Source organism: Elgaria multicarinata, chromosome 5 (genome assembly GCF_023053635.1).
Source record: "Elgaria multicarinata webbii isolate HBS135686 ecotype San Diego chromosome 5, rElgMul1.1.pri, whole genome shotgun sequence".
NCBI lineage: Eukaryota > Metazoa > Chordata > Lepidosauria > Squamata > Anguidae > Elgaria > Elgaria multicarinata.
Window position 1 is genome coordinate 83,695,908 of NC_086175.1, and position 26,180 is coordinate 83,722,087.

Consider the following 26,180-nt stretch of genomic DNA (forward strand, 5'->3'; position numbering starts at 1 on the left):
AAGTACAATTCTTGTAATTGAATAAAATTATGTGTGTGTATGATCACCTAGCATGTAAAAAAAACCAGATTGTTGCATTAAAATTATTTATAGATTGAAAGTACTGTCTTATCTTTAAAGCGCAATAAAATATTTTCTGAGAGCTCTTATAATCTTTTTTGATATAAAGAACACTCTGCGATCAGGCATTGATTATTTACACTCAATCCTTTTCACTTCAGTTGCATGCAACTTATGTGCATTGCGGAAGGTTTAAATATTTTTATTTTTATTTGTGGGTGGAGGTAAATAGCTTGCATCATGCTTAGTGAAAATTAGTAGTCAATTAATGTTGATGACCTGAAATGGTACCATCTGTTTCCCTAGCATATCCCTTTCACTTTAGTACTACTACTTTTAGATCTCATTCACAGATTTACAGCCATGGTGGTAAACAACACGAAGACTGCTCCACTATTCTGTCACCTTTCATTCCTGTGCCCTTGTGCAGTGCTGCTCACGGTGGAACAAAATGGATTAAATAAATCACACCCTAGGCAAAAGCTTTTAAAGGAAGCTTTGTCATAGCTGTACGCTGTAGCACTATACACTTGATGCTTGAGATGGTGGTGTGCTGGGCATTAATGGAAGCAGAAAAAAATTAAGCCAATAAAGAAAAGTAGACAAAATATTGACCTAGAAGAAGACATGTCAAATGTGCTCTGTGAGCAGTAAAACAAAATACTAATCTTAGAAAAAGTAGAAATTTTGTAAGTGGTATTGTTGTCATTCTTCAGAGAAATCTGACGTGCTTAGTGAAATAGAAATTGTAACCTGAAGATTTATCAAAAACTCCAGTGAGACCCTACACCAGTGCCTTCAAACTGAAGTTATTGCAAATGACATTCCTGGTATCTGGCAACCTTGACTGTAACTCAATGAAGCAGGAGAGCTGAGGAAAAATCAGTAAGTACTGTCTAAACAAGTGCCAAGAGTTGGCACTGTGACTTGGTGTGTGTGCTCTGTCATCAGACCCAAGGGCATTCCATTTAATCCTGACTGCAGAAAAGAATGTTAGAGAATTGAGAATTACAAGCCAAAAGGATAAATAACTGCATTTATATTGAACAGGCATGGAGGAGGGCAGCAAGAATCAGCTTGGCTATGAGAGAGGAGAGGAAAGGTGGTGGTTCCAGATTTCTTAAAGAAATATAGCACTTACCCCTAGGCATGGCACGATGTGGAAGATGGCAATATTAGCTCATCATCATCAGAACATAAGAAATGTCACATTGGATGAGACCAAGGGTCCATCTTGTTCAGCATCTTGCTTCTCTCAAAAGCTACTAGATACTTTGGGTAAGCTTGCAACCAAAGCATGAAAATAACAGCCCTACTTGCTGCTGCTCCCTAGCAAACAGTAATCAGAGGCATAGAGCTTCTTAATCTTGTGGTATCATATAGCCACGATTTAATCAATAGGATACAGAAGACTTAAAATACAATACCTTAGTAAAACATCTGCCTCATTTCCCCCCCCCTTTTTTAAGCGTGCTTTCCACCTTTCATTTTAAGGCATGAGTGTTATACAAATCAGATCAGTACCATATCTGATAATAATGTCTGATCAGAAGTAATATATCTGAATATAGTCATATCAGATGTAGATTATGCCAGACTATCAGTTGTACATTCTGCCAATGGACTATCACTAGTGGGAACACAATTGTGTGCACAGGGATATAGCATCATTTTCTTAATCTGTTTGCACAACATGGTTAGTTGATTTGATTTGATTTATTACATTTATATACCGCCCTATAGCCGGTATAGTATTCATAGAAATCCGAGATATTTTAACCTTCTTTTAGAGCAGGGGTGGCCCTCCGGATTTTGTTGGACTCCAGCTTCCATAAGCCCAAGCCAGGATGGCCAATAGTCAGTGATGATGGGAGGTGGAGTCCAGCAACATCTTGGGGCAGTGGAGGGGGCGGCGGCTTAGGTTTCTACCCTTGGTTTAGTGGCTCTTGCAGGTTAAGGTATTTACCATAAAACAGCCCTGGGTTTTTGCCTGGGTAACAGCTATCTAGAAACTTCTAGTACCTGCACTCTGCAGCATTCCTACATATTCCACAGTCTGCCTGCCTTGTCCCCCTTGCCTACTTGCAATTTCTGGCACTTAGATTTCTTCTGTGTTGTCATCCCATACCTCCAGAACTCCACATTTGCCTTCAACAGAGGATGGCTAAATAGATTTGTGTTCTATAAGTGCATTGTCCCTTTGATAGTTTGAGTGCATTTCATTGGTCACTTCCCTTAGGAAATCTTAGGGCTGCTTCCTTCAAATCTATCCATTATTTGGTGTATTTTAGTTGGATATGTGAAGGATGTCTGTTGTTCCAGTTCTTTTCTTCGCAGCTGAACTGCCACTCAGTGGCGGCTGGTGAATAGTGGTGCAGGTGGTGCAGAAGATGGGCCGCTGTCAGAGGCGGAGCCAGGGGGTCATCATGGGCAGAACCAAGGGGTCACCAGAGGAGCATAAAAGGCAGAGGAGTATAAAGGTTGGCCACCCTTGCAGCATAGAGTTTTTAAGGACATAACAAAGGTGGATAGACATAATGGATTCTTCTTCTAAGGTGCGCAGCAACCAAATGACAACCAAATTTCTCATGTGTGTAAAAAAGCCATATGTATATCATAACAGGTGACATAACCATATGTAGCAAAATAATCCTATTGGTTACCAACATAGCAAAAAAAGTGTACATATGCTACATGCTATTATGTTGTGAGATCCTTTACTGCACTTTGCATTCCTCACGTTTTGTCCTGTCATAAAATTAACCGCACAGGAATTTATCCCAGTCTCAGGGGGATGAGATTAATCCAGTTAATCATTCTTATGTGGTGGGCTTCCTGACTAAACCCATTAAGCAAGACAGGCTGCATTTGAAACAACACACTTGCCCCTCCCGGCAACTGTAATTTCACTGAAAAGATCTCTCTCTTCCAACTCTTTGTCTATTAATCCCTGCCTCTCCTTCTGTTTTGCCTTTTCTTTTGTATATATTTCTCCTTAATAATAAATTATTGCTATCATCATCATCATCATCATCATCATCATCATCATCATCAATGAAGTACCTAAAAAGCAAGTACTATGCACTGGCTTAAAAGGAGATAGAGAAAATTAGGTGGGCTTATGGTGGTTATTGTAATCATGATAATTCCAAAATGTATTTATTTATTTATTTATTTATTACATTTTTATACCGCCCAATAGCCGGAGCTCTCTGGGCGGTTCACAAAAAAATCCACATTTGTGTCATACCTTTAGCCAAAAGATCACCAAAACTGCAAGATTTTGTATTATTATTATTATTATTATTATTTATTTATATAGCACCATCAATGTACATGGTGCTGTACAGATAACACAGTAAATAACAAGACCCTGCCGCATAGGCTTACAATCTAATAAGTTGTAGTAAACAATAAAGAGGGAAGGAGAATGCAAACAGGCACAGGGAAGTGTAAACAGGCACAGGGTAGGGCAAAACCAACAGTGTAAAGTCAGAACAAACTCAATATTTGAAGGCTATAGGGAAAAGAAAAGTTTTGAGCTGAGTCTTAAAAGCAGTGATTGAGTTTGTAGTTCTCAAGTGTTCTGGAAGAGCGTTCCAGGCGTAAGGGGCAGCAGAAGAAAAAGGACGAAGCCGAGTAAGGGAAGTGGAGGTCCTTGGGCAGGCGAGAAGCATGGCATCAGAGGAGCGGAGAGCCCGAGCGGGGCGATAGTGTGAGATGAGAGAGGAGAGATAGGCAGGAGCTATCTAAATCTCTTCATCAGGAAAGATGTTACAAAAAGCAGATGGAGAGGAGGAGAAAAAAAACTGACTTGAAGTGAAGTCAGTGTCTGCATGTTCAGAGTCCCAAAATGGGGCAGTGGACTGCAGACATTCAAATTAGGCTCTAGCCAGTCATGTGAGGCTTACAGGTTGGACTGGAGCAGTGAACTGCACCTAAGAAAGCTGGGAACAAGAAAGGGAGGTTATGCAGATACTGTAACATACAAGACATAAAAGTTGGCGTATTTATGCAATCGATTTAAGACCTATTTCACCGGCCATGAATTTTTCCAGTCACAAGCCACAAAAAAGGGCTTAATCTATATTAATTTGGCCTAGTGTAAGCCAGCCAGCCACAAACCTGACATGGAGATGTGGGAATTTTTTATTATATATATTGAAATTATTTTTATGCCATCACACATTTATTTTTAGAAAGTAGGCATCGTTTGCATCCAAGTCCATTTAAGTCTGTTACCAAGAGCCAGGTTCCTCACTTGGCCGTAAAGCTCACTGGGTGACCTTAGACCAGTCAATGACTCTCAGCCTGACCTACCTCAGATGGATGTTGTGGGGTTAATATGTTAATATGTGGGGTTGTTTAAAGGATGGTAACTGCAAATCTCATTGGAAGAGGCGTATTAAATATTGTCTTTCAAAATGAAGAAAGCTAAAAAGGGCATAATAGGACTGGGTCTTTGTTCTTACTTTACCGTATTTCCAATAATAGGGTTGAATTCCCTAAGTGAAATGGCATGATATTATAGTTAATACTTTCCCACCACATTCTAACATTGTCGTCTGAGTTGCTGTTACATTTGTATGCACGTGTGAGAGTGCTGACAAGCATTAAGATTTTCCTAAAAATTGTCTAGCTTTTAAATGTTTCAAAACCCATTAACTCATTCTTATTGAAGAGCACAATTTCTAGTGTGATATAAAAACAATTTAATAATGATAATAAAAAGTACCAATAATTGTTAGAAGAAAGACCATCTTTAACACTTCCTATGTCATCAGAGAGTTTTAAATATATTCTGCTGTAGTAGTGAAACAGCAACAACAACTTTCACACATCATCAGTATAGTGAAAGATGCAAGTCTGAAAGATACATTGATGTTGATTTCAACTGAAAACTGTCTATTCCGGTTGCCTGTGGTTTTTATTGTTGGAAGGAAAAGCATAGTAGTTTCACCCTGAAGGCAAACCATCTGCTACGTTTGGATTCAAAATGGAAGGAAAAGACATATCTTTAAGTTTCTTTGGAACAGGAAGGAAAGAGTTGGCATGGTGACAGGCCCTTACCAGTTCCAGTGTTTATAGGGGCGTGGGAGTGGGGAGGAGGGAAAGGGAAAAGATTATACTTTGTATGTTAGTTTTAGTTTATGAATTGTAGAATTGCAGAAATAAGTTTGAACAATATGTGTACAGTGAGATAGAAGCGTTTCTCACATGCAAAATGCATATGTTACAGGTTTTTTTTATTGTCCTTCAATCATATTCTATAGCAATTTACAAAAAAAATAATTCCATAGGAATGAATGAAGAGATTAGTTCCCATGGGGGCAGAAAAAAAGCTGTTGGGGGTCAGAATTAAGGGAAGGAGACTGCAAGCCCCTTCCTCATGGGTAATACATGGGGTTTGGCTTTCAGTGCTCTCCCTCCAGTCTTGCCCGAGATGAAGCTTCCAGGCAGGCCAGCACAAATAGAATCAGCCCCTTCAAGGAGAACATTGAACAACAAAACCAACTGATTTTGATATTTCAGGTGGCTGCTTGAAGAAGCTGGATTCTTTCTTTTTTTAATTGAGCAGCTTGTCCATTCTTCTGGCTCTCTACTTTATGGGATTGTTTCTACCCAGTCTCTAACATCCCATTCTTGGGCAAGCTGCTCGAGCAGGTTGTTGCATCTCAGGTGCAGGTGTTCTAGGATGAGACAGATTTTATTTAGCTAACACAAGATAATGTTGCTGTTTTACTTCATTTATAAAACTGAGTGAGAACAGTTCACAGTCCATTCTGTAAGAGTAAGTTATAAATGAAGTGTTAAAGCATTATCTCAATTTCTTGTTGTCTTTACATGTGAAATCTTGTTACTTTCATGTGGAGGTGCAGCTTCTTGCTTGTACAGCAAATGTGTGAGGGTGTTGGTTTTTTGTTTTTGTTTTAATATCCTGCAAAAGTGTGATAAGAAGAGTGCCACAATTTTCAATCCTTTCAAATACGAATCTCGATGGAGAGTAGGTTAGCAAAAGTTAGGAATTCATATCACATTAAATGTACCTTACAATAAATGTACAGGTTATGGTAAGCCAGAGTCAGGAAGTAGATCTGGACAAGACATAATTCAAATATCAATAAAAAATGTGGTTCTTAGTTTTCTGAATAATGTTAGAAATATTTTAAGTTATTTGGACTGTGTCCAACACTAGCAACCTAATATTTCTCAGTTATAGTAGATTAATGTCCTTTATGTATTGCTGTGTTGGACCATACCTATGATAGGACCCACATGGTCTTCCATCTTGTGTAATAGTCCAAAACACTTTGGGGTAAGGATTTACCTGCACTTCAACAAGGCTTTCTAGCCTTTTATAAGGAGGCATTTTGCTTGCTGTCATTCTCCCAGGTGAGGTAGAAAGAATGGGAGTAGGTGTAGGAAGACTGTTTCTCATTTAATTTTATCTTTTTTACTTGGCCTTGGATACCTTGACCATTTAAGCACATGCACATCATGTCATATTGCTGTAAATAAATATGACTGTAAATAAATTTGAAACTTAAATCTAGATGTTACTGGGTGCTATGCAGTATACGAAACCTTTGAGCTGGCATTAGTTTGACAAAAATGTACTGAAAAATCTCCATGGTAATAGCACGAGCTAAATGTTTCAATTAAATATATTTTTCCTGTAAGTGGAACTATTCTTATACCTAACAAATACCTGTCATGGAAATCACAGAATTGTTCTGGTGGAGTAATTATCTCATTTTTACTAGTGATAGAAACCTCCCCTTGGGTCAATTCTGAATTGACTGCAAGAGAAACAATTCTGAGTTGACTGCAAGAGCTAATGTTCGATAGAGACAGGAGAGGCCTTAAATGTCTCATCCTTAACTAACCTGGATGCATAGGATTTGTAATTTTTTATGCCTTCTGATTCAGTTAATTGAACACTCAGGTCAGACAAGAGTTCTGGGATTTCTGATTTGTTAGTACAAGGCATCTAGCAAGCTGTACTGGAATCATGTACAACAAGGAGAAAAACTTAAAACAGGATGAAGACCAGGAGAGTTGTTCTTGTCAAGTCAGGTCTCAAGATCTAGGGACTATTGCTTTTTATGTTAACAGGTATCATATTCTACAGAAATAATGAACTTGCATCCAATATGGTCTTCAGACCAAACAATACAAACATCAGGTAAAAGAATCATCTGGGTTAGGTTATTATAGCTAAGGGGAAAATATGTGGAAGAAGTTTGGATAGACATACATTGTTTTTCCAGTAAGGGGTTGTCTACTGTATAATGCTTAAATAAATAGGGAAATAATCTGGCAAGGAAAGAAATCTAAGATCTTTTGCACAATAATTTTGTTCAAGATTAAGAACAAGAAAAGAAAGTTTCAAATTAGGTATTTGCAATTTGGGCAAACATAATAGAGCCTGTTGACAACAGGATAGAGAGAAAGCTTTTGAATATAGAAATCCTGGCTGCTGTCTTGTTAAAAATACAAGGTTATAATCAAGAGTGTCATGATTCTCATTCAACATATGAGGAAATCCATTTTTATTATTATTCCTATCAAGTATAGAAGTGTCTGAACATTGATAGCTGTAGTTGAATCAGTATGAATTTGGTGGCCACATTAAACATGGTGGCTCAGTTCAGACAACATGTTTCTCAGTGGTGGTTTTAGAATTCCACTGAGGAGTTTTTACACCACCATTGAGAAATGTGTTGTTTGGCAGGGAAACTCCAAAGAACAGGATTGTGGTTTTCTCAAAGTACAGTTCGCTGGTGATTTGAAGAAACCAGGAAGATGTGTGAAAAGGGATAGTAGTACTTAGCTGTTGTTGGGATTCTAATTGTATGAAGAGAAGATATGCGTAGAATTTGGCACAAGAATTGAAACATCAGTAGGCTTCAGATGCAGTTTTACTGCAGCCTTGATGTTAGTGATAAAAATACTGCTGCTAGTAGTACAAATATTGTTCTTCTAGATCCTCTGATATTCAACTTAAAGGCAGCTATCCTAAACGCACCTACCATCCCATTGAGTTTGGTGGGACTTGCATCCAAGTAAGCAGGATTGCACTGTAAATCATGCAATTGCATGTTTTGTTTGGATAGTGTATGCAAAATTGGGGTGTGTAAAAATTCTTGTCTTGTAGAAAGAAGCATATTCTGAAGAGGAGGCAAGAGTCTAGGGCCTAATCTACACCAAGCAGGATATTCCACTACGAAAGTGATATGAAAGTGGAATATAAATGCAGGAGCCACACCAAGCAGAAAATAGCGGAATGAAAGTGGTAAATGGTGTGTGACAATGGACCCCAACAGTTGTCAGTGCACTTTAATACCTCTATAAAGCAGTAGTGTGGCTCCTGCCGTTTATATACTGCTTTAATAGTGCAATATCCTGCTTGGTGTAGATCAGGCCTACGAATAAGGTTTCCTGCAAATATTGAAAATATTTGTGGCTTATATAATCAACAGTCAAAGCTTCCATTGATGGTTACTTTGTGCTTATTATCCCCTGTAATCTAGTGTATACATGAACATATTGTTTTGAACTAGTGCTGGCCTTTTTTTTTAATAACAAAGAATGTGCCTGTGAATAATTTTATGTCATGATTTAGTGCCATATCATTGGGCCATTCTCAATTAGGAACATGGCTGGGCTGCTGCTGTTCATTGCAGTTCTATGTTCACTAGAAGCAGTAGCAACCCTTCTTATTTACACTTGAAAGTACTTCAACCTTCTGCTGCCTGTAAATACCATGGGAAGAAACAACACATGCTTCCACCACCCTTCCCACTGCCCTTATGAAAATTTCTCCCAACCTTTCTGGATGTTTCCAAGAATGCCCACTACCACCCCAATTTCACAGGAGATGAATGGCCCTGGCAAAAAGTGTGTGTATGTGCGTGTGAATGGGGAACGGCATTTTTGGCTCAGCACTATTTTGAATTAATTTTCAGTGTCATTTTTAAACCATTATACCTGCAAACAGCTACCTGACTGGTTTTGAATGATGAAGGAATATGTGTATGATTGTATAAATATGGCATTTTAGACTTGGAAAAAAACAGTGCAATCCAATACATGTCTGTTTAGAAGTCAGACCCAGTGAATTTTAATGGAAGTTACTTCCAGGAATGTGTGTATGGGACTGTAGCCTAAACTATTCTTAGGAGAATCCATTTTATTTCTGTCAAATGTTTGCTTTAGATATGAAAACTATTAAGTTTTAAAAGTAATTTGCTGATTATGTCTTTGCACTTTTTCACTAGGATCTCGTCTTCGTCAGGAAGACTTTCCACCTCGAATCGTAGAACATCCATCAGATGTAATTGTTTCTAAAGGAGAGCCAACAACTTTGAACTGTAAGGCTGAAGGAAGGCCAACTCCTACCATTGAGTGGTACAAAGATGGAGAGCGTGTGGAAACTGACAAAGATGATCCCCGGTCACACCGCATGCTGCTTCCTAGCGGATCTTTATTTTTCTTACGAATTGTACATGGACGCAGGAGTAAACCAGATGAAGGAAGTTATGTGTGTGTTGCAAGGAACTATCTGGGCGAAGCTGTGAGTCGTAATGCATCTCTAGAAGTAGCATGTAAGTAACCCACATACTACCTTGAAAAATCTTGCAGTTGTTTTGATTCTCAAAAGAGATACATTCACTTCTTATTAAGCATTCCCAACTTTATCTATTAACTTGTTGTTACATATGAAAGACATGGGAATGCTTAAAGGAAAGTGTGATTGTCATCCTCTGTCTCTTTATGCATGTCTATTCAGAGCGGTGATTGTGCATAATGTATGATTTGAACTGAGATGCTTATTTTGTGTTGCATGTAATCATGATTGGCACAAGCATAGAAGCAGTCTAATCTTTCCTTCAGATATAATTTCTTTTTGAAAATATAGTTAAAGTTAGTTTCGCTGAAGCTAATGTTAAAGATATCTATCATTCAACATACAGACACTTGTCTATTTATCTCTTTTTATCAAGAGATATATTACTTCTACAAGAGTAGTCAGATTCTAGGTTGCTCATGTAGTGTTGTAAGGCTCAGAAACTTCACAGTGTTTACACATGAATGGAATTCATTTTGGGAGTGGCATATGACAAAACATAAGAAATGGCTCTTTAAAAATTGACACTGAAGGTATCACAGATGTTTTGATAACCACTTTTTGCATTGTGGGATAGCAGCTTCAGGAGGGCAAATCAAGATACAATGATTCTATTTGTGTATTGTAGGTTGTAAAATATAAGTAACACACAGGCTCAGTTCAGACAACACGTTTCTCAATGGTGGTTTTAAAACTCCATGGTGGAGTAGCACTGCCTTAGCATTTTAATAAATGTTTAAATGGAATGTATGGAAATAGGGCCCATGTCAGGATTGATGGGTTTTTTGTTGTTGTTTTGTTAGTGTAAAACTGAAAATACAGGACATAAAGAACCACTTCAAAAGTTAACTGGATTAACTTTTTGTTTCAGATAGGAACTACATCTGATCACATTTTAGCTCTACTTAATAAGTACAAATTTGTGAATTCAGATAAATTTTCTTAAATATGTAGTGTAAAAATGAAACATATGAAGACATACATTAGACTTGAAGTTAAGCTTTCCCTAAAGATATGTCACTTTCTTTAATGCTAAAGTTATTTTAAATAATTGTAAATTTAGTTTTCTTTTTTTTTTAATTATGGAGTTCATTTTCTTTGGTATTTTGTAAGCTGGCCTGAGGGCCCATTATTGGGCTATATGGTGGCATAGAAGTACAAAAACAAACACTACAATTAATTCTGGGCTATATAAATGGTTGCTAGTAGGAATGCCACAGTTATGTGGCAGGTTTGATTTCTGAAGCAGATGTTGTAGTTGTGTTAGTGTGGACAATTAGTTCAAATTCATCTCCTGTTATATTCGTTCTAGTTTACTTAGTTGTCTGTTTGTGCCTTCTTAGCTGGGATCTAAGAATGGAGAAGCACATCTGAGTACCCACATATGAATGTTTAATTAGGTTGACCATATGACCGGATTTGCCTGGATTTGCCTGGGTTTGGGGTGACAAATCCGGGAGGGGGAGGGGAAATCCAGATTTTTCCAGTCTTCCCCAGCCAAAGAGCAGCTCTAATGGGAATTAACAAAAATGCTTATAACTCCATCATTTTAAAAGATAAAGACCTGAAACTTGGCACAATGGTAGCTCTTAGGTAGTGCTTTAGTCATACCAAATTTGAAACAGATCCATTCATCCATTGTTTTTTTTTGATTTTTTTTTTTAAAAATTGAGGTTTTAAAATTGTTATTTTTAAAATCGTCATTTTTAAAGATAAGAGTTTTAAGAGTGCATCAAAGTTGTGCAGGAGGAGAGGAGGTGGAGGCGGCTGGTAGCAGAGGTTTTTTAAAGTATTGGGTAAAAAGTGGGATATAATTATGATGATGATGATGATGATGATGTAAGAGTCAGCAGACATGACCAAGCAATAACCTGCAATAAGCAATATCCCAAGCCACAAGTGTGCAGCCTACCTGGACCATTGGGAGACTTTGGGGGGGGGGAAGAGAGAGAGATTGTTTGAGGCTGGAGGCTTTGGTTTGGTTTGTCTGCAATGACTTAAAGTGAGAGACAACAGAGGCTGCACAGACAACCCAGAGACATCTATTGTAATTTAGCCCCATGGTGCTGGCATGAAATGCAGGGCATTAGGAAGAGGGTCTCAGAGTCACATGTTTGTGCAGGAAGTAGACAGGAGTTCAAAGCCTGGATGTGCGAAGTGGTGCCAACACACAAGCCTTGAGAAGCTAATGTATATAAGTGAGAAGTGTGAATGGGCAAGGTAGTGTTCACTGCCACGACACCCACCCTAATGTTAGAGTAGAGAAAATTGTGACAATTATACACAAACTTTTTTAAAAAGTTGAAATTTAAAAAAAAACAGCCATCCGGCCGGCCAGTAGCAAACCCTGTTAACAACAGCAGCAGCTTGCAATGAGTGAGGATACAGTCAGAAAAGATATTTGAGGGAAGGGGAGAATGTAACACACAGAGTATAGCAAAAGCTTCAAAGTACAGCAAAACCTACAAAAGTAGGAGTGAATGAAGTTAATTTCAGATACTGTACATTGAATCTCTCACTTGTTCTTTATTTCAGTGATTTTAACATTAAGATGTTATATAGAACAGTTTTGTCTTAAATGTGTGCTGTAAAATCAGATATGTGACCAAGGCTATGTTCGGGTGGGCACGCCCCCTTGGTGCTGGACACACCCCCTTGGAGGCTGACTATGTTGTCCTCCTTTTTGGTTTCTAAAATATGGTCACCCTAGTTTAATTAATTTCCTAAAAGCAGGGACACCCCACAGTATTTCTGTGATGTGACATTGACTATAGGGCATAAAAGTGGGGAAATTCATGGAATAAAGGGTAGGTTTTGCAGAACTGTAGTTATTTCACTGAGGTTGCTTTAAGTGATCTCCACAACATTAGTATACATGCAGCAAACTTTGTACAATAGAGTGCAACATAGATCAAGGAAATGTCTCTGCACGAAGAGAAATGTTTCATGTGCACTAGATCTTCAGAATTCCATAGATGCTTAGGTTTTCTTTTTCACATATGCTTCAGATAAGTTTCAACTAATGCCCAGTTATAATTAATACCTTGATTTTGCTCCAATCTATTTAATTTGGGCTGAAAGAAGTCCATATTGACAGAAGTTTGGTAAAAGGATACTTACAGATTTATGTAGTAAAATACATCTCTGAAGAAGATAATTGCTATTTTAATATTTAATCACAATGTTCTTAAGGAGTTAAAATAGTCTTTACGGTTAATGCATGTGTTAATAGACTCTGAACTATTTAGCTTTTTGATCTAGCTTGCCTATAGCGTGTTCTACTATCTAAGAAAAAATACAACCGAGATGCAGATCGGTATCTTGAGTCATACCAGAACAACTGGCTTTTTAAAAATAAAATAAAAGTGTACTTTATAATATTTAATATCACTCATCTCTTCTCCAGTGGCTACTCTCAGTCTCTAGTTACAATATGTGCAATCTCCCGAGTTAAGTTTTTAACCACTGCAGCTGGTGGTAGGTCATGCATGAACTGAAAGTCAGATTAAAAAAAAAAGGTCCTTGGGGGAAAAAAATAAAACGGGATTTCACTGTAGACAGCTTTTTAAAAAGAAAGATCAGAGAACATGAAATCCAATACTGAAACTATAGAGAGTTTTTGAATGGCATCATGTACCTACCAGTAGATTATTTTACTGTTCTTATAACTTTGAAGTTTTGTAGCTTGAATTTTTTCAGTTAAACTCCTTGGGTCTTAAAGGGAAGATCTCTAAGCTTTTAAATTAAGAGGCTCTTTGTCTTTCCTTTACACCTATACAAGAGTATGTTTATGTTAGATGCTCTATCAAGATTGATGATACTGAGTTTCCAACTGATCTTTCTTGCATAAAATAAGACTAACAAAGGGCTATCACTAATATTGGCTTGGGTTCAAAGATTGCAATGGGGCTTTCCAATGCTCTCCTGTTCCTCACTGCAGCAACCTGCACGTCCTGTGAAAAGCTGCACCTAACTGTTGAGGAATAACTTACCCCGCACAGTTCTGGACAGCAATCAGGTACACCTTGTGTGAGCAGAAGTGTCTTTCCAGTTGCACAAGGCACATGTGCATCCAACTCAAATAGGAAACATACAATGAATTTTGGGTTGCTGGAGGAAGCATACCGCTCTCAAATTTAATGGAGGTAAGGGTACCCAGGATTCTCTGCCATGTTTCAGCTCAACTAATGGTACCTTTTTGGTTTCACATGATGCTTCTGAAATGGCTGGAAGTGAGCTGGAAACTGGGTAGCAGAATGTCTGCAGCACATCATGTGATGTAAACATATGAGCAGTGCTGGATCAGGCCTATCTGTCCAGTACAATGCTTGATATCCATAAGCAGGACATTAGTGCAATAGTATCCTCCTGCTTATGTTCTCCAGAAATTGGTATAAAGAAACATACTGTCTTTGATAACACAATATATAGCCAACATGACTAGTACCACTGATAGCTTTATCCTCCATGAATCTACACAGAATTCACACTTATTTATTGTACGTCTTCACATATGTTTTCTTTCTAGTTGGACATTTTATCATTCATCTGAGGTTTTGGGCTTATTTTTAGGTTAATTTTATATAGAAAGGGCCTGTAGGGGCTGGAAAGCATCAGTGAACTGCCTACTACTTCCCACCTCCCTTCTACACCTCCCCCACCAGCAACAGACCTTTACAACAAGTCACGGCAGAGCAGTGCACTGACTTCCTCTTTCTTTTCCATGGAGATTCTGTTGCTGGCTAGGGGAGACGTTCTGAGCATGTGTGAGTTTCTCCAGCAAATACTGTGCCTATGTTATTGTTTTTATAGTGAGTGCATGTGCAGATGGAAGGAATGACTTTGGGCCAGGGGCGACCTGTTGATCGCTTCTTCATAAGCCAGAATCGATCCAGAGCAGTCCCTCTCTAGGAGCAAGGGAATAAACAGAAGAGCCACCCTGGATATCTCTCACTCCTTTATCAGGCAGTGTGTCAGGGGAGCCAATCACTTATCAGTGTTGTTTGGTGGTGGTGGGGAACATGACTGAGAGGGAGCAGCAACATCCAGACCTTTCTGCAGGGTGCGAATGAGAGAAGCACAGCTCATCTGGACCAAGTACGGAATAGTTTTATTTACACTCATGTAAGTTTTGCTGGCCCGAATTTGATTGGAACCATGCTCATCTTGGAGGGTTGTGTGTTATACCTTCTCCTCTCTCTATCACATTTTGGTTCAGAAATCCCCTTGCCCCCACACGGGGGCAGAAGGGGAGGTAAAGAAAGAAAGAAAGAAAGAAAGAAAGTAAAGCTTTCATTAGAGGCTTTCTCTCTCTCTTTCTTTAAGCCTCTGGGGCGGTGGGGGGAATTTTGGCATGAAAATGGAGAAGGAGCAAAAGGTGAAATCCGTTCTCCCAGAACACCATGGTCATGATCCAAATTGGGGCTGCATGCACTTACTCAAAGTAGTAACCAAATGTATTTACTTCAGAGCAAGCTCACGTGGCCCCAATTTGGATCAGGACCATGGCACTCCAGGTGGGAAGATTTTGAAATTACACCCTCCTTCCCCTTGACTTTTTTTTAAAGCCTTCAAAACCTTCATTGGAAAGTGAAAGGTTTTTCTTCTACTTCTGTTAATTCCCCCCATAGTGGAGGGGGAGGGAGTGGACTTAACAAAATTAAAACATCTCAATTTTTTATTTGTTTTTTAACCACACCCCCATGGTGCATAATTTCAGGAAGTGAATGGTAGGAGGTGGGAGGTTTGATCCTTCTCTCTGAGAGCAAGGTGGTCTCATTCTGAATTGGAGCCACATGCAACTGAGGCTTACAACTCACATGATCTCTTACAATTGGCTAAAACAAAAGATCAGTCTCAGCTACAACAGACGCCATCACGTGTAATTTGGCTCTGAGACATGTTCCACCAGTTATCAATCTTGAAGTTGCTGTTGAAAAATTCTCTCTCTGTATAAATTCGCTGGACCAACCCTGTCCAGCGAATTTAGGAGAGGACCTTTTGTGATTTGCAGGCAAAGATAGCATTGATTGTTTCCTAATACAGATGTATTGTGACCACATTTGAACTGCTGCTTTTCAGAAATGTCAGATACTTCTAGTTTTTATCTGTAAAACTGAAGAACATGGTGTGCAAAACGGGAGAAGGGTTCTGTATAGAAATTGCCAACTTTCTATACTTCATATTACACTTTCAAATAGGAACTGGGATGTAGATTCTTCTAAGACAGTTATCAACCCACTGTGGTTGCATGGATATTTGTTTAAACAGTTTATAACTGAATTCCGACTACATCCTACCTGCACAAAATTTAAACGATTTTAGCAAATAGTTGCTCAAGTAAGTAGACTTTTCATGGAAGAGTGTAATATCTGAACAACAAAGTCATTTAAAATTGACCTTCTTAATGATCCCCGAACCACAATTTGTGACTTTCAATTCATGAAAGTTGCTCACCTTGAGTAGACTGGCCAAGTAAAAAATACAAGTTTCACCTGTGTTGGGATGGGAATGGCAGATTTTGTTATTGTTTCAAATGAAGCTGCATCTATAAAAAATATAGAAGAAAAAAACATTTGGTAAACATAGAGTGGCACTTTCCTTTGAGTTTGCAAGATACCTTCATAGCTATAGGCTGAACTATCTTGATGTCACAAAAGTCTGAAAGTTGTATCTGCCAAATCTCTCTCTTAGATGTGTTCAAAGAATGTGAGTTCTAAGCATATTTACTTGAAGAAAATCTGAAGAGAAAGAAATTGAACCACGTCAAGTAATGTTCTACTATAACAAGCAGTGTTGGACTAAATGGGAGTGTATGTCATTGATTTCAGATTAATTTATTTCCATTAAGTTGGATTGTGTAGCAAAAATAATAGTTGGATTACTTGAAGGTCTGGATGCAAATTTTTAGAGCAAACATTTTTTAAAAAAACATACAGTATTTGAGGGACAGGAAACATAAGGCCAATCCATATTCAAAGTTTCTCTGCTCCCACATGCTACAACAATAGTCTTACAGATGTTTAACTTCATACAGAGGTAAGTAGTATGGGTTGGCAGTTAGCATGGGGCTCCACAAGTCATAAATTACCTTCTTTCCCTTTATTACTTTTAATTAGTGATGCTTATTTTCCTTTTTCAAAATGTTTTGTCAAAAACATTTCACATATCTTTTTAAAGTCATCTTCACACTTCTAAATAGGTTATGAAGTGCTCAGAACTGTGAAATAATTAAATTTTCAGCGATAGATCAAATATTCTTATGAGAATCGTATGTTCTTTTAAAGTTTTACAATTCCTACTTAGAGATGGTTTTCGTTGCATTTTACTGTTGTTTTATTTAAAATTACTGTTATTTTTATTTAAAAATGGTTTATAGGAATTATAGCATTCATATCTGGAAACATCTTAATGGAGTTAGGACCTTTTATCAAGCATGAATTGATGTACCTGCCCCTCTGTTTGCTGAAATCCAATGGAAATGAGCATGAGGCTCATCTTGAAGAAGGCACATAGATAGGATTTAAGTTTCAAGTACCAGGTTTCCGCTTGGAAAGAACAGAGAAAGCACACAGGCCCAAGCACTGGTTGAGACTGCCTCTGATCCAGCCAGAGTTGGTTGCAGCACCAAAGATAGCAGCTGTAGCCCCAGGTGTTAAATATGAGACAGCAGCTTGATCTATCGACCACTGTAAGAGGGGGCTCTGGCCTAAATGAAAATTCATGAAAAATTGATGAAGTCCCCAGATTATTTTTTCCCCTTTTGGTTTTCAGTGCTGTGCCGGTATAGTGAGGAGAGATTAAATGAGGTGTTGAATGCTTTAGTGGCAAGAAGGTTGTGGTTCAAAGGTCAAAAGTCATGAAGAAACTGATCATTTCCCCCTACTCTTTCTTCTGAAACAAAACATAAGTCACTTATTAGCTGGGCTTCACTATGATTATTTTGGGGGGTATATATTAAAATCAATTATTCACCATGTACCAGTGAATAAAAGTTAGCATTTTTCCAGAGAAAAGGGGATTGATGCTGATATAAAAGAATGAACACGTTCTAATTCTGTTTCAATCAGAGAACCAGAATAGAAATGGAATTTGATAGCTGAAGGCCGAATTTTAGCCATCATCTTCCTGAGTCCCTGCTTGCACTGAATCCATTCAGAGAAGGAAAATGCTCTTGCATTATTTATAGGTCACAGATTGCTGAAATAGCAAGCTCTGGACCACTGTCCAAACATAATGATCCTGTTTGCTTTAAAACCAAAAATAAATTGATGTTTTATCTGTGAGAGTAAGAGATTATAGCACTTGACTGAATTTAGCAACAGTATCACTTTAAAACATGAGCCAGATCTTTTCGCACAAATATGTCTAATCCTGTTTCATATCCATCTAATTCATAACAGTATAAAGATTAGATTGTAAGACATACTACTTTATACACTAAATATCCTGTGAGTGCTGATAAATGTACATAAAATCATGATGTTTTTTATGAATAAAATATAATATAAGTTACTTGTTTTTCTCACACTGGACTGTACTGGATACCAGCTGGGTGGTTGTAAACAGCTTTATATATCTAATTGAAAAAACACCTACAAACAGCCAAGGCTCAATGGGCAGTGTACGATGGTGTCATTCTGTAGACTCAAATAGTGCTAGCAGAAAGCCACTGAATCTTTCAATCGTGCAAGTGGTTGTCCATTACATTTAAACAACCAGTTGTGTAAGTAGTTGCACAAGTGCTAACACAACCAGTTGCCCAAGTGCAATGCACCACTGATTGCACAATGCATTGTACAAGCATAATGCACAGCTGCTTGTGCAACTGCACTTGTGCGAAAGTAACTACAGTTGGATTCTTCTCTTGTGCATAGTTCAAAACCTGGTTTCCGCTAGTACAACATCATTTGTGGTAATGGAATGAGACAATTGGGTTCTGTCCAAGGTTTCTGAAATGCTTGAAGGCAGAAGACACGTATGAAGATACTTTCTCTTAAGACTTTGCATAAAAGGTGTAGTTGATATGCTGGGTGGGATTCTACTTGTAATTGGAAAGCTGTTCTCAGTTGAAGATAAAATGTTCATGGATACAGAAAATGTTGGGATGTTCAGAGTTTCAGAGGAAAAAAGAAAAGCATGAGAAGTGTAGAAGACACTGCACTTTACGCCAAGGGTATTTTGGCGAATAAATTAAACTATCTGGTTAGAGCTATGGACTGAGATTAGGGGGACTATATACCCTATGTGAACAAATAGAAGCACCTGAGAGGATAAAAAGTCAGGCATGTTGGACAAAGAAACAAAGCCTACAATGTGGCAGCTTTGGCACTACAAGCTATTATCTGTAAAGGAGAAGGACCAATGTTAAGATGGTGGAATGTTTTCCTAATGAAAAAGAAAAAGAAATCCACAAAAAGAGGAAGTGCAGTGGGCAAGATGCTTGGACAAAGGAGTGGTGGGGGGGAGGAAGAGTATGACATCCATCGGATAATATGTGGAATTGTCTCTTCTTTTTTCACTACCAGGATAATATTAGGGACTAATGTCAAAGTAGACTCAAATGATTTTTGTACAAATGATCAATATGCAGATTTATATAAACAACAATTTCAGATATTCATTTACATGCAAGGTGTCCCTTAAACATTTGGAAGCAACAAGACAGAACGCAGCTATAAATTTCAACAGTGGAATTAGTTGTCTTCTCTTTGAATTAGTTCAGATGATACAGGACTCTTTGCAAGTTACCATATAAAGAAATATCAGTCTCTCTCAATCATTTATTTATTTATTTTATTTTTGCACACACTACTGGACTAAATAGCCGAATAAAGCTGAAAAACACACACACCGCACAACTTGAATCAAGCTGTCCAGGTTTTAAAATAGCCCCTTTTCTCAGGAAAACTGCAAATCCACCAGTAAAACGCACAAAAATGAAATCAAAAACAAAGGGGCAAATATGTAACATATCAAGTGTTTATAGGACTGCAGCCTCAATCTACTTTTAATGCTCAGGGCATTCCTGTGTAGAAAATAGAGGGCAAGTTAGTATTTTAAAATACGTTTGTCGAGTTGTTGATCTCATTCTGGGAGTGTTAATCACACTCACATTACTTCCTTTAATTTTGAAGTGTTTTCTTTGCCACCTTTTTTATCTTTTAAGAAGTATTCTCAGGTAACAGTTACACATTCCCCTTGATAAAGTATTAAAAGGTAAGCAACTTCCAGTGTACTAATATAAGTTCTAGCAGTCTCCTATTCTGCGTAGGTTGATTTATGTTGGCCTCTGCTCTATACTCCTAGCGTGCTCAATATTTTTCTAATCTTAGTCAGCTGAGAAAATAACATAGCTGATCAAGATAGCACCACAACATTGTATTATTTAACACATTTGCATTTCTACACCCTTGTTCCCTCTGTCTAGAAACCTCCAAGTGCTATTTGAAAATTAATTAAAATTCTGGCTCTTGTTGGCATATGCCACAGACATGTTGTACAATTTATGATGTGAGATGAGATAAAAAAATATTTTTGAAGCACCGCTCCAGACCATTTTCAAAATGTGACATGATCTAAATACTAACAATGTACACTGCACTCCTAATTTAGAGAAATCACTGGAATAAAGTTGGTAAATATTATACATTTGGCAGACTGGATCATTAGCAGTTACTCTGTTTAGAGAAAGTCAAGTTTTATCACTTAAGTACTGTGTTGCCTTTTCTTTCCTTGTTAAATCTTACAAGATTAAAACTTCATCATTATTTTTTTATTATTGGAGTCACTTCACAGTATTTAAAGCTGAGTAATTATCTGATGCCTGTTGAGAATTCAGAATGAAATGATGCAGTAGTTTCAGTCCAGTAAGTAGCAGGCATATATCAGAATTATATGAAACACCATTGCTGTTACCATGACTTCTATAGATATCTTTGACAGTATTCTCTTAAGCAGGTAGAACTTCTGTTCTTCAATAGTGTTGCCACGAAATATTCTAACAGCCATATCCAAGTAGACATAGTGGCTATGACACATTAGCAAATAGTCATAATAATTTATCCCCTCATCTTGCTTGGAGATTTTCTTCTAGCTTGGATACTTACTTAAGCAAAGTTTGCAGTCAGCATCTTTACCATATTACTTTTAAAATATAGAAACATTGATCTGTTTCTAGACTGAAGCATTAAATACACTTCATGCACACATACAAAGGCAAACAATATGATATTTTGGAGGATATGTAACACGTTACGATAATTTAATCTGGAGGTTATCATTACGTGGATAACTGTGGCTAATGTATTTCTCTTCAGCTGCTGGTGCACAAGCCTAAGCCACTGGAAGTTGCTATGTGCTATGGAGGCCATTTGCCACTCAGCACCCCTGGACTGTGGGCTTTGTTCAGACAGACTACTCATGAACAGAACCTCCATCTTGTCAGGCTTAAGCTTCAATTGGCCCATTCCAGCCCATATTTATTTATTTATTGCATTTATATCCTGCCTCATAGCCAGAGCTCTCTGGGTGATTTACAAAAGTTAAAAACAGTAAACATTAAAAACAAATATACAAAGCTTAAAAACATAAAAATAACAGTATCCTTATAAAAACAGATATTCTGGGGTCCGTTAAAAACAAACAAACTCAGCTCATGCTGTTAAATGCTGTTAAATGCCTGGGAGAAGAGAAAGGACCAGGCAAGCCTCGTCGGGGAGATCATTTCATAATTAGGGGGCTCACCACTGAAAAGGCCCTCTCTCTTGTGGCCATCCTCCGAGCGGGTAGGTTCATACCTGAGCATTCTGTCAGGTATTGTGGTCCCAAGCCAAGTAAGGCTTTATAGGTCAAAACCAGCACCTTGAATTGGGCTCAGAACCATATAGACAGCCAATACAAGCGGGCCAGATGGTCTTATACGTTCAAACCTTCTGGTTACAGTTATCAATCTGGCCACTGCATTTTGCACAAGCTTCCAAACCATATGCAGAATAAAGCTGTTTTTCATTTGGCAAAATGCAATTTTGCATGCAAACTTCCATTCTTGAAAAAAAGAATGCATTTGCGCTTATGCACGTGACTTAAATTTTTATTTTTTCCAACGTATAGACTTAAAAAACTCAGAACTCCTAAAAAACAACAACCAAGAACAACAACCTAGACTTCCCAATCAGCAAGATGCTGGTATTTGATGTAACAGCATATTCTAGACACTTCGAACTTTTACATCTGTTTCCAACCCCCCTTCTATAGTATCTTCTGTCAATTGTTTTCCACCCTCTTTTCTATCTTACTTAAACATTTTTTATATACACAAAGGAAATCTTTTGTCAGTTCTGCTGATACTAGCATTTGGGATAACTTCCAGAAGGGAAGCCATGTCGTCTGTGCTACCAAAACAAACACAGAGAACCCCATGGTAACTTAAAGATGAAAAAAATGTGTTGTGGCATGTTTTTTGTAGGCTGCAGCCCTCTTAGTCATATGCATGATCTGATTTAGAAGTGGTATACAGTTGATAGAGATGGAGCGGGGTGGGTGGGGATTTCATATGAGAAAATTTAGAATTGGACAGTTTTTGTATATTAAAACAAAAATGGAAAAACAACGTTGGTAGCAATTTAATGGAGTATCGTGAACAGGTGCACTCCACCATGCAATATCTTGTTGCAAGATCCACTTGTTTTAATGAAATAGTCTGATAGTTTGTTTGTCTTGGCTGGTTTATTTATTTATTTTTAAAAATTTCTAAGCTGCCCTTCGTCCACAAGAGATCCCATAATTTTTAAAACAAATAAGCATAGTACAAAAATAGTAATAATTAAATCAATATAATAAAAATAAAAGGCATCTTATTTATTTCATTTCTATATTATTTCTACCCCATAGCTGAAGGTCTCTGGGCAGTTCACAAATTAAAAAACACACCCTTTAAAATCCATTATATAAAGTATAAAACCATTCTTGTAAGGCCATAAAACAGATAGCATACATAACAACGACATAATTATCCCAGCAAACAAAAACAGTTATTTTTAAACATCGTCATAAAGAAAAAATGTCATGATCTGGCGCTGAGAAGAATCCACAGTTGGTGCTGAACGTACTTCCTTCAGGAAGTTATTCCAAAACTGGGGCACCACCCCAGATTTGGATGCCTGCCCAGAGTAACATAGGAAAATTGGGAACCTTTAGCCAGGAAACTGGTGTTCTCAGAAATGGGAGGCACCCGTGCCTATAGGATTAGAGCAAGTGCCTTTCTGCTCAATGTTTTTCAACCATTATGTGTACCAGAGGACTGGAAGATGGCCAATGTAACACCAATTTTCAAAAAGGGATCCAGGAAATTACAGGCCGGTTAGCTTGTCATCTGTTCCAGGTAAATTGGTTAAAAGCATTATTAAAGACAAAATTAGTAAGCATATAGAAGGGTAGGTCCTGCTGAAGAAGAATCAACATGGCTTACGCAAAGGCAAGTCCTGTTTCACTAATCTACTAGAATTCTTTGAGAGTGTCAACAAACATGTAGACGGGGTAATCCGGTGGACATTGTTTACTTGGACTTCCAAAAGGCTTTTGATAAAGTTTCCCACCAAAGACTACTGAACAAATTTAGTAGTCATGGAATAAGAGGAGAGGCCCTCTTATGAATCAGTAACTGTTAGAGAACAGAAACAGAGAGTAGGAATAAATGGTCAATTCTCCCGATGGAGGGAAGTAAATAGTGGGGTCCCACAGAGATCAGTATTGTGACCAATTCTTTTCAATTTATTCATAAATGATCTGGAATTAGGAGTGAGCAGTGAAGTGGCCAAGTTTGCTGATGACACCAAATTATTTAAGGTTGTTAAACACAAAGGGATTGTGAAGAGCTCTAAAGGGACCTCTCCAAGCTGGGAGAGTGGGCATCCAAATGGCAGATGTGGTTCAATGTAAGCAAGTGTAAGGTGATGCATGTTGGTACAAAAAACCCAACTTCAAGTATAACCTAAGGGATCTGAGCTGGTGGTGACCAAACAAGTAAGAGATCTTGGAGTTGTGGTGGACAGCTCAATGAAAATATCCACCCAGTGTGTGGCCACTGTAAAGGAGGCAAACTCCATGTTAGGCATTATAAGAAAAGGAATTGAGAATAAAACTGCCAGTATCATACTGTCTTTATACAGTATACAATTATAAAAATATACAAATCTCTGGCGGCCACACTTAGAATACTGTGTATAGTTCTGATCACCACAGCTAAAGAAGGATATTATAGAGCTGGAAAAGTGCAGAAAAGGGCAACTAAAATGATTAAGGGGCTGGAGCATCTCCCCTATGAGGGAAGGTTACATCAACTGGGATTGTTTAGCTTGGAAAAAAAGAGGCTAAGGGGAGACATGATAGAGGTTTACATAATTATGCCTGGTATGTAGAATGTGGATAGGAAGACATTTTTCTCCCTCTCTCAAAATACTAGAATTTGGGGAGCATCCCAGGAAGCTGATTGGTGGGAGATCCAGGACAAATAAGAGAAAGTACTTCTTCACACAGCGCAAAGTTAAATGATGGAACTGACTACCACAGGATTTAGTAATGGCCACCAATTTGGATGGCTTTAAAAGGGGGTTGGATAAATTCCTGGAGGCGAAGACTACCAATAACTACTAGCCCTGATGGTTGTGTGCTATCTCCAGTATTCGAGGCAGTGGGCTTGTGTGCATCAGCTGCTGGAAAGCATGGGTGGGAAGGTGCTGTTGCACCATGTCCTGCCTTGTTGGTCCCTGGCCGATGGCTGGTTGGCCGCTGTGTGAACAGAGTGCTGGACTAGATGGACCCTTGGTCTGATACAGCATGGCGCTTCTAATGTTCTTATGTGAAGAACAGCTTATTCAGAGCACAGTCTGCAGTAGCTATTTACTGTGGCTATCGTCAGGTTTCTTCTTCTTCTTTTCACCACCCCCTCATCTGTTTTCCCCTTTTCATTGGATCACAGGTTTTCGGGGGATTTCTGTTTGATTCTCCCTCTGGTTGCTAGATTTCTATGATTTTCAGACAATGCCATTATTGGGGAAACATGAGCAGCTACGAGTACTATTCATTCAGTTTGACAGTGACTCATAAGATTAAGTATTGTAGATTTAAGGTATTATATACTGCTTTCCCAGCAATTTCACAAAGTGGTTCATATAAAGGTATTAAAACATCTATCAAATGGCAACATTCAATCTGTACTCAGGTTCCAGGGGCCATGAAATAACATTGCATGTTGAGAAAACATTGCGACTTGTAGGGCTGTGTTTCGTCTAGATCAGCAAATGCATGAGCAGATTAACATCCTGGATAGTTTGCCTGTCTTGACACTTTTCTACATGTGTTCAGAGCATTCTGTGAACTTAAAGGGTAATGGAAGGGAGTGTTCATGTCATATGCTACTACTGGCTTTTGTTTGTTCCTTTCAGTTTTAAATCGGAAGAGAGACAAGAGTTAATGACTGTGTGAAGACAGTGAAGGAGAGGATGCATTGTGTCAGTGGTGTTATCAGGGTAGGGGTTTGGGGCACATATCCTGAACCCTACTCAACAGAATGAGCTGGAGAGTCCCTGAATGCAGCATGGCTGGTTTACTACATTTTGAAGTAATACATATTATCATCTAATGATGGACAGGTTCCTGTAAGTCCAGAGTCTAATATCTGTCCACTGATTTCTATTTTGCCTACCTATTACAAAGTGCCATGAAATTGGACAATCTCAGCTGTGTGCCCTGGATTTAAGCAGAGTGGGTGGTGAGTGACAGGTAGGAGAGATACAACTGTGCTGGCAGTGGAGGCAAGAGATTGGTAGTGAGTATGGGGAGATGATACAAATATACAAGCTAGAAAACTTCTAGTTTTTCAAGGCTTCTGCCGAGGTAAGAACTATGCAGAAATCTTTGCAGCAAGCTATCTTAAGAGCTACGGAAATGTGTTTGACAGGCTTAAAGAATCTTTAAAAAAGTGTGACTACCTTTTCAACTGATGGTGTTGGTGAAAACTGTTCCTGCCCCAAGTCACATATTTTGGTTTCTCATTGGCAATGATGCAGCTAGTCAATTTTAGACCCTGGATTGAATGGTCTTATGGGGGCAGGGAGAGGGGGGCTTAGATCACCATGTGTATTACTTCAGTTGTGAAGCACACGATTAACATTTCTCCAGTTCGATGTAATTCTGTGCTTTACAACTGCTTCTACATTTCTGATACGTTAGAGCAAACAAAATAAAACAAAACAACTTCCTTGCCAACTTCAATTAAAAAAAATACTCTGAACATGTGCAGCTACACATTTTAACTCGAATCATGGCACTATTACACCTACAAGAATAAAATGTAACTTGTTTCTGCTGTCCTGATGCTAAACACATATACTTGGGAATAAGCAACAATTCTGTTGTCGAAAGGGATAATGTATTGCTAAAGTAAAAATAATAAAAATGAACATCTCTAACCAATGCCTGCCCTAATTAT

The 26,180-nt window shown here is 38.2% G+C and overlaps 1 protein-coding gene across 5 annotated transcripts in view; it reads left to right on the top strand.

Moving 5' to 3' along the window:
- The window catches only part of ROBO2 (roundabout guidance receptor 2), a 523,934-nt gene that overhangs the window by 39,075 nt on the left and 458,679 nt on the right, over window positions 1–26,180 (top strand). For all 5 annotated transcript variants that reach the window (XM_063126764.1, XM_063126765.1, XM_063126760.1 and 2 more), the window contains exon 2: window positions 9,342–9,668. In XM_063126764.1, coding sequence (XP_062982834.1) covers window positions 9,342–9,668 — 327 coding nt within the window. The remainder of the gene's footprint in view (window positions 1–9,341; window positions 9,669–26,180) is intronic.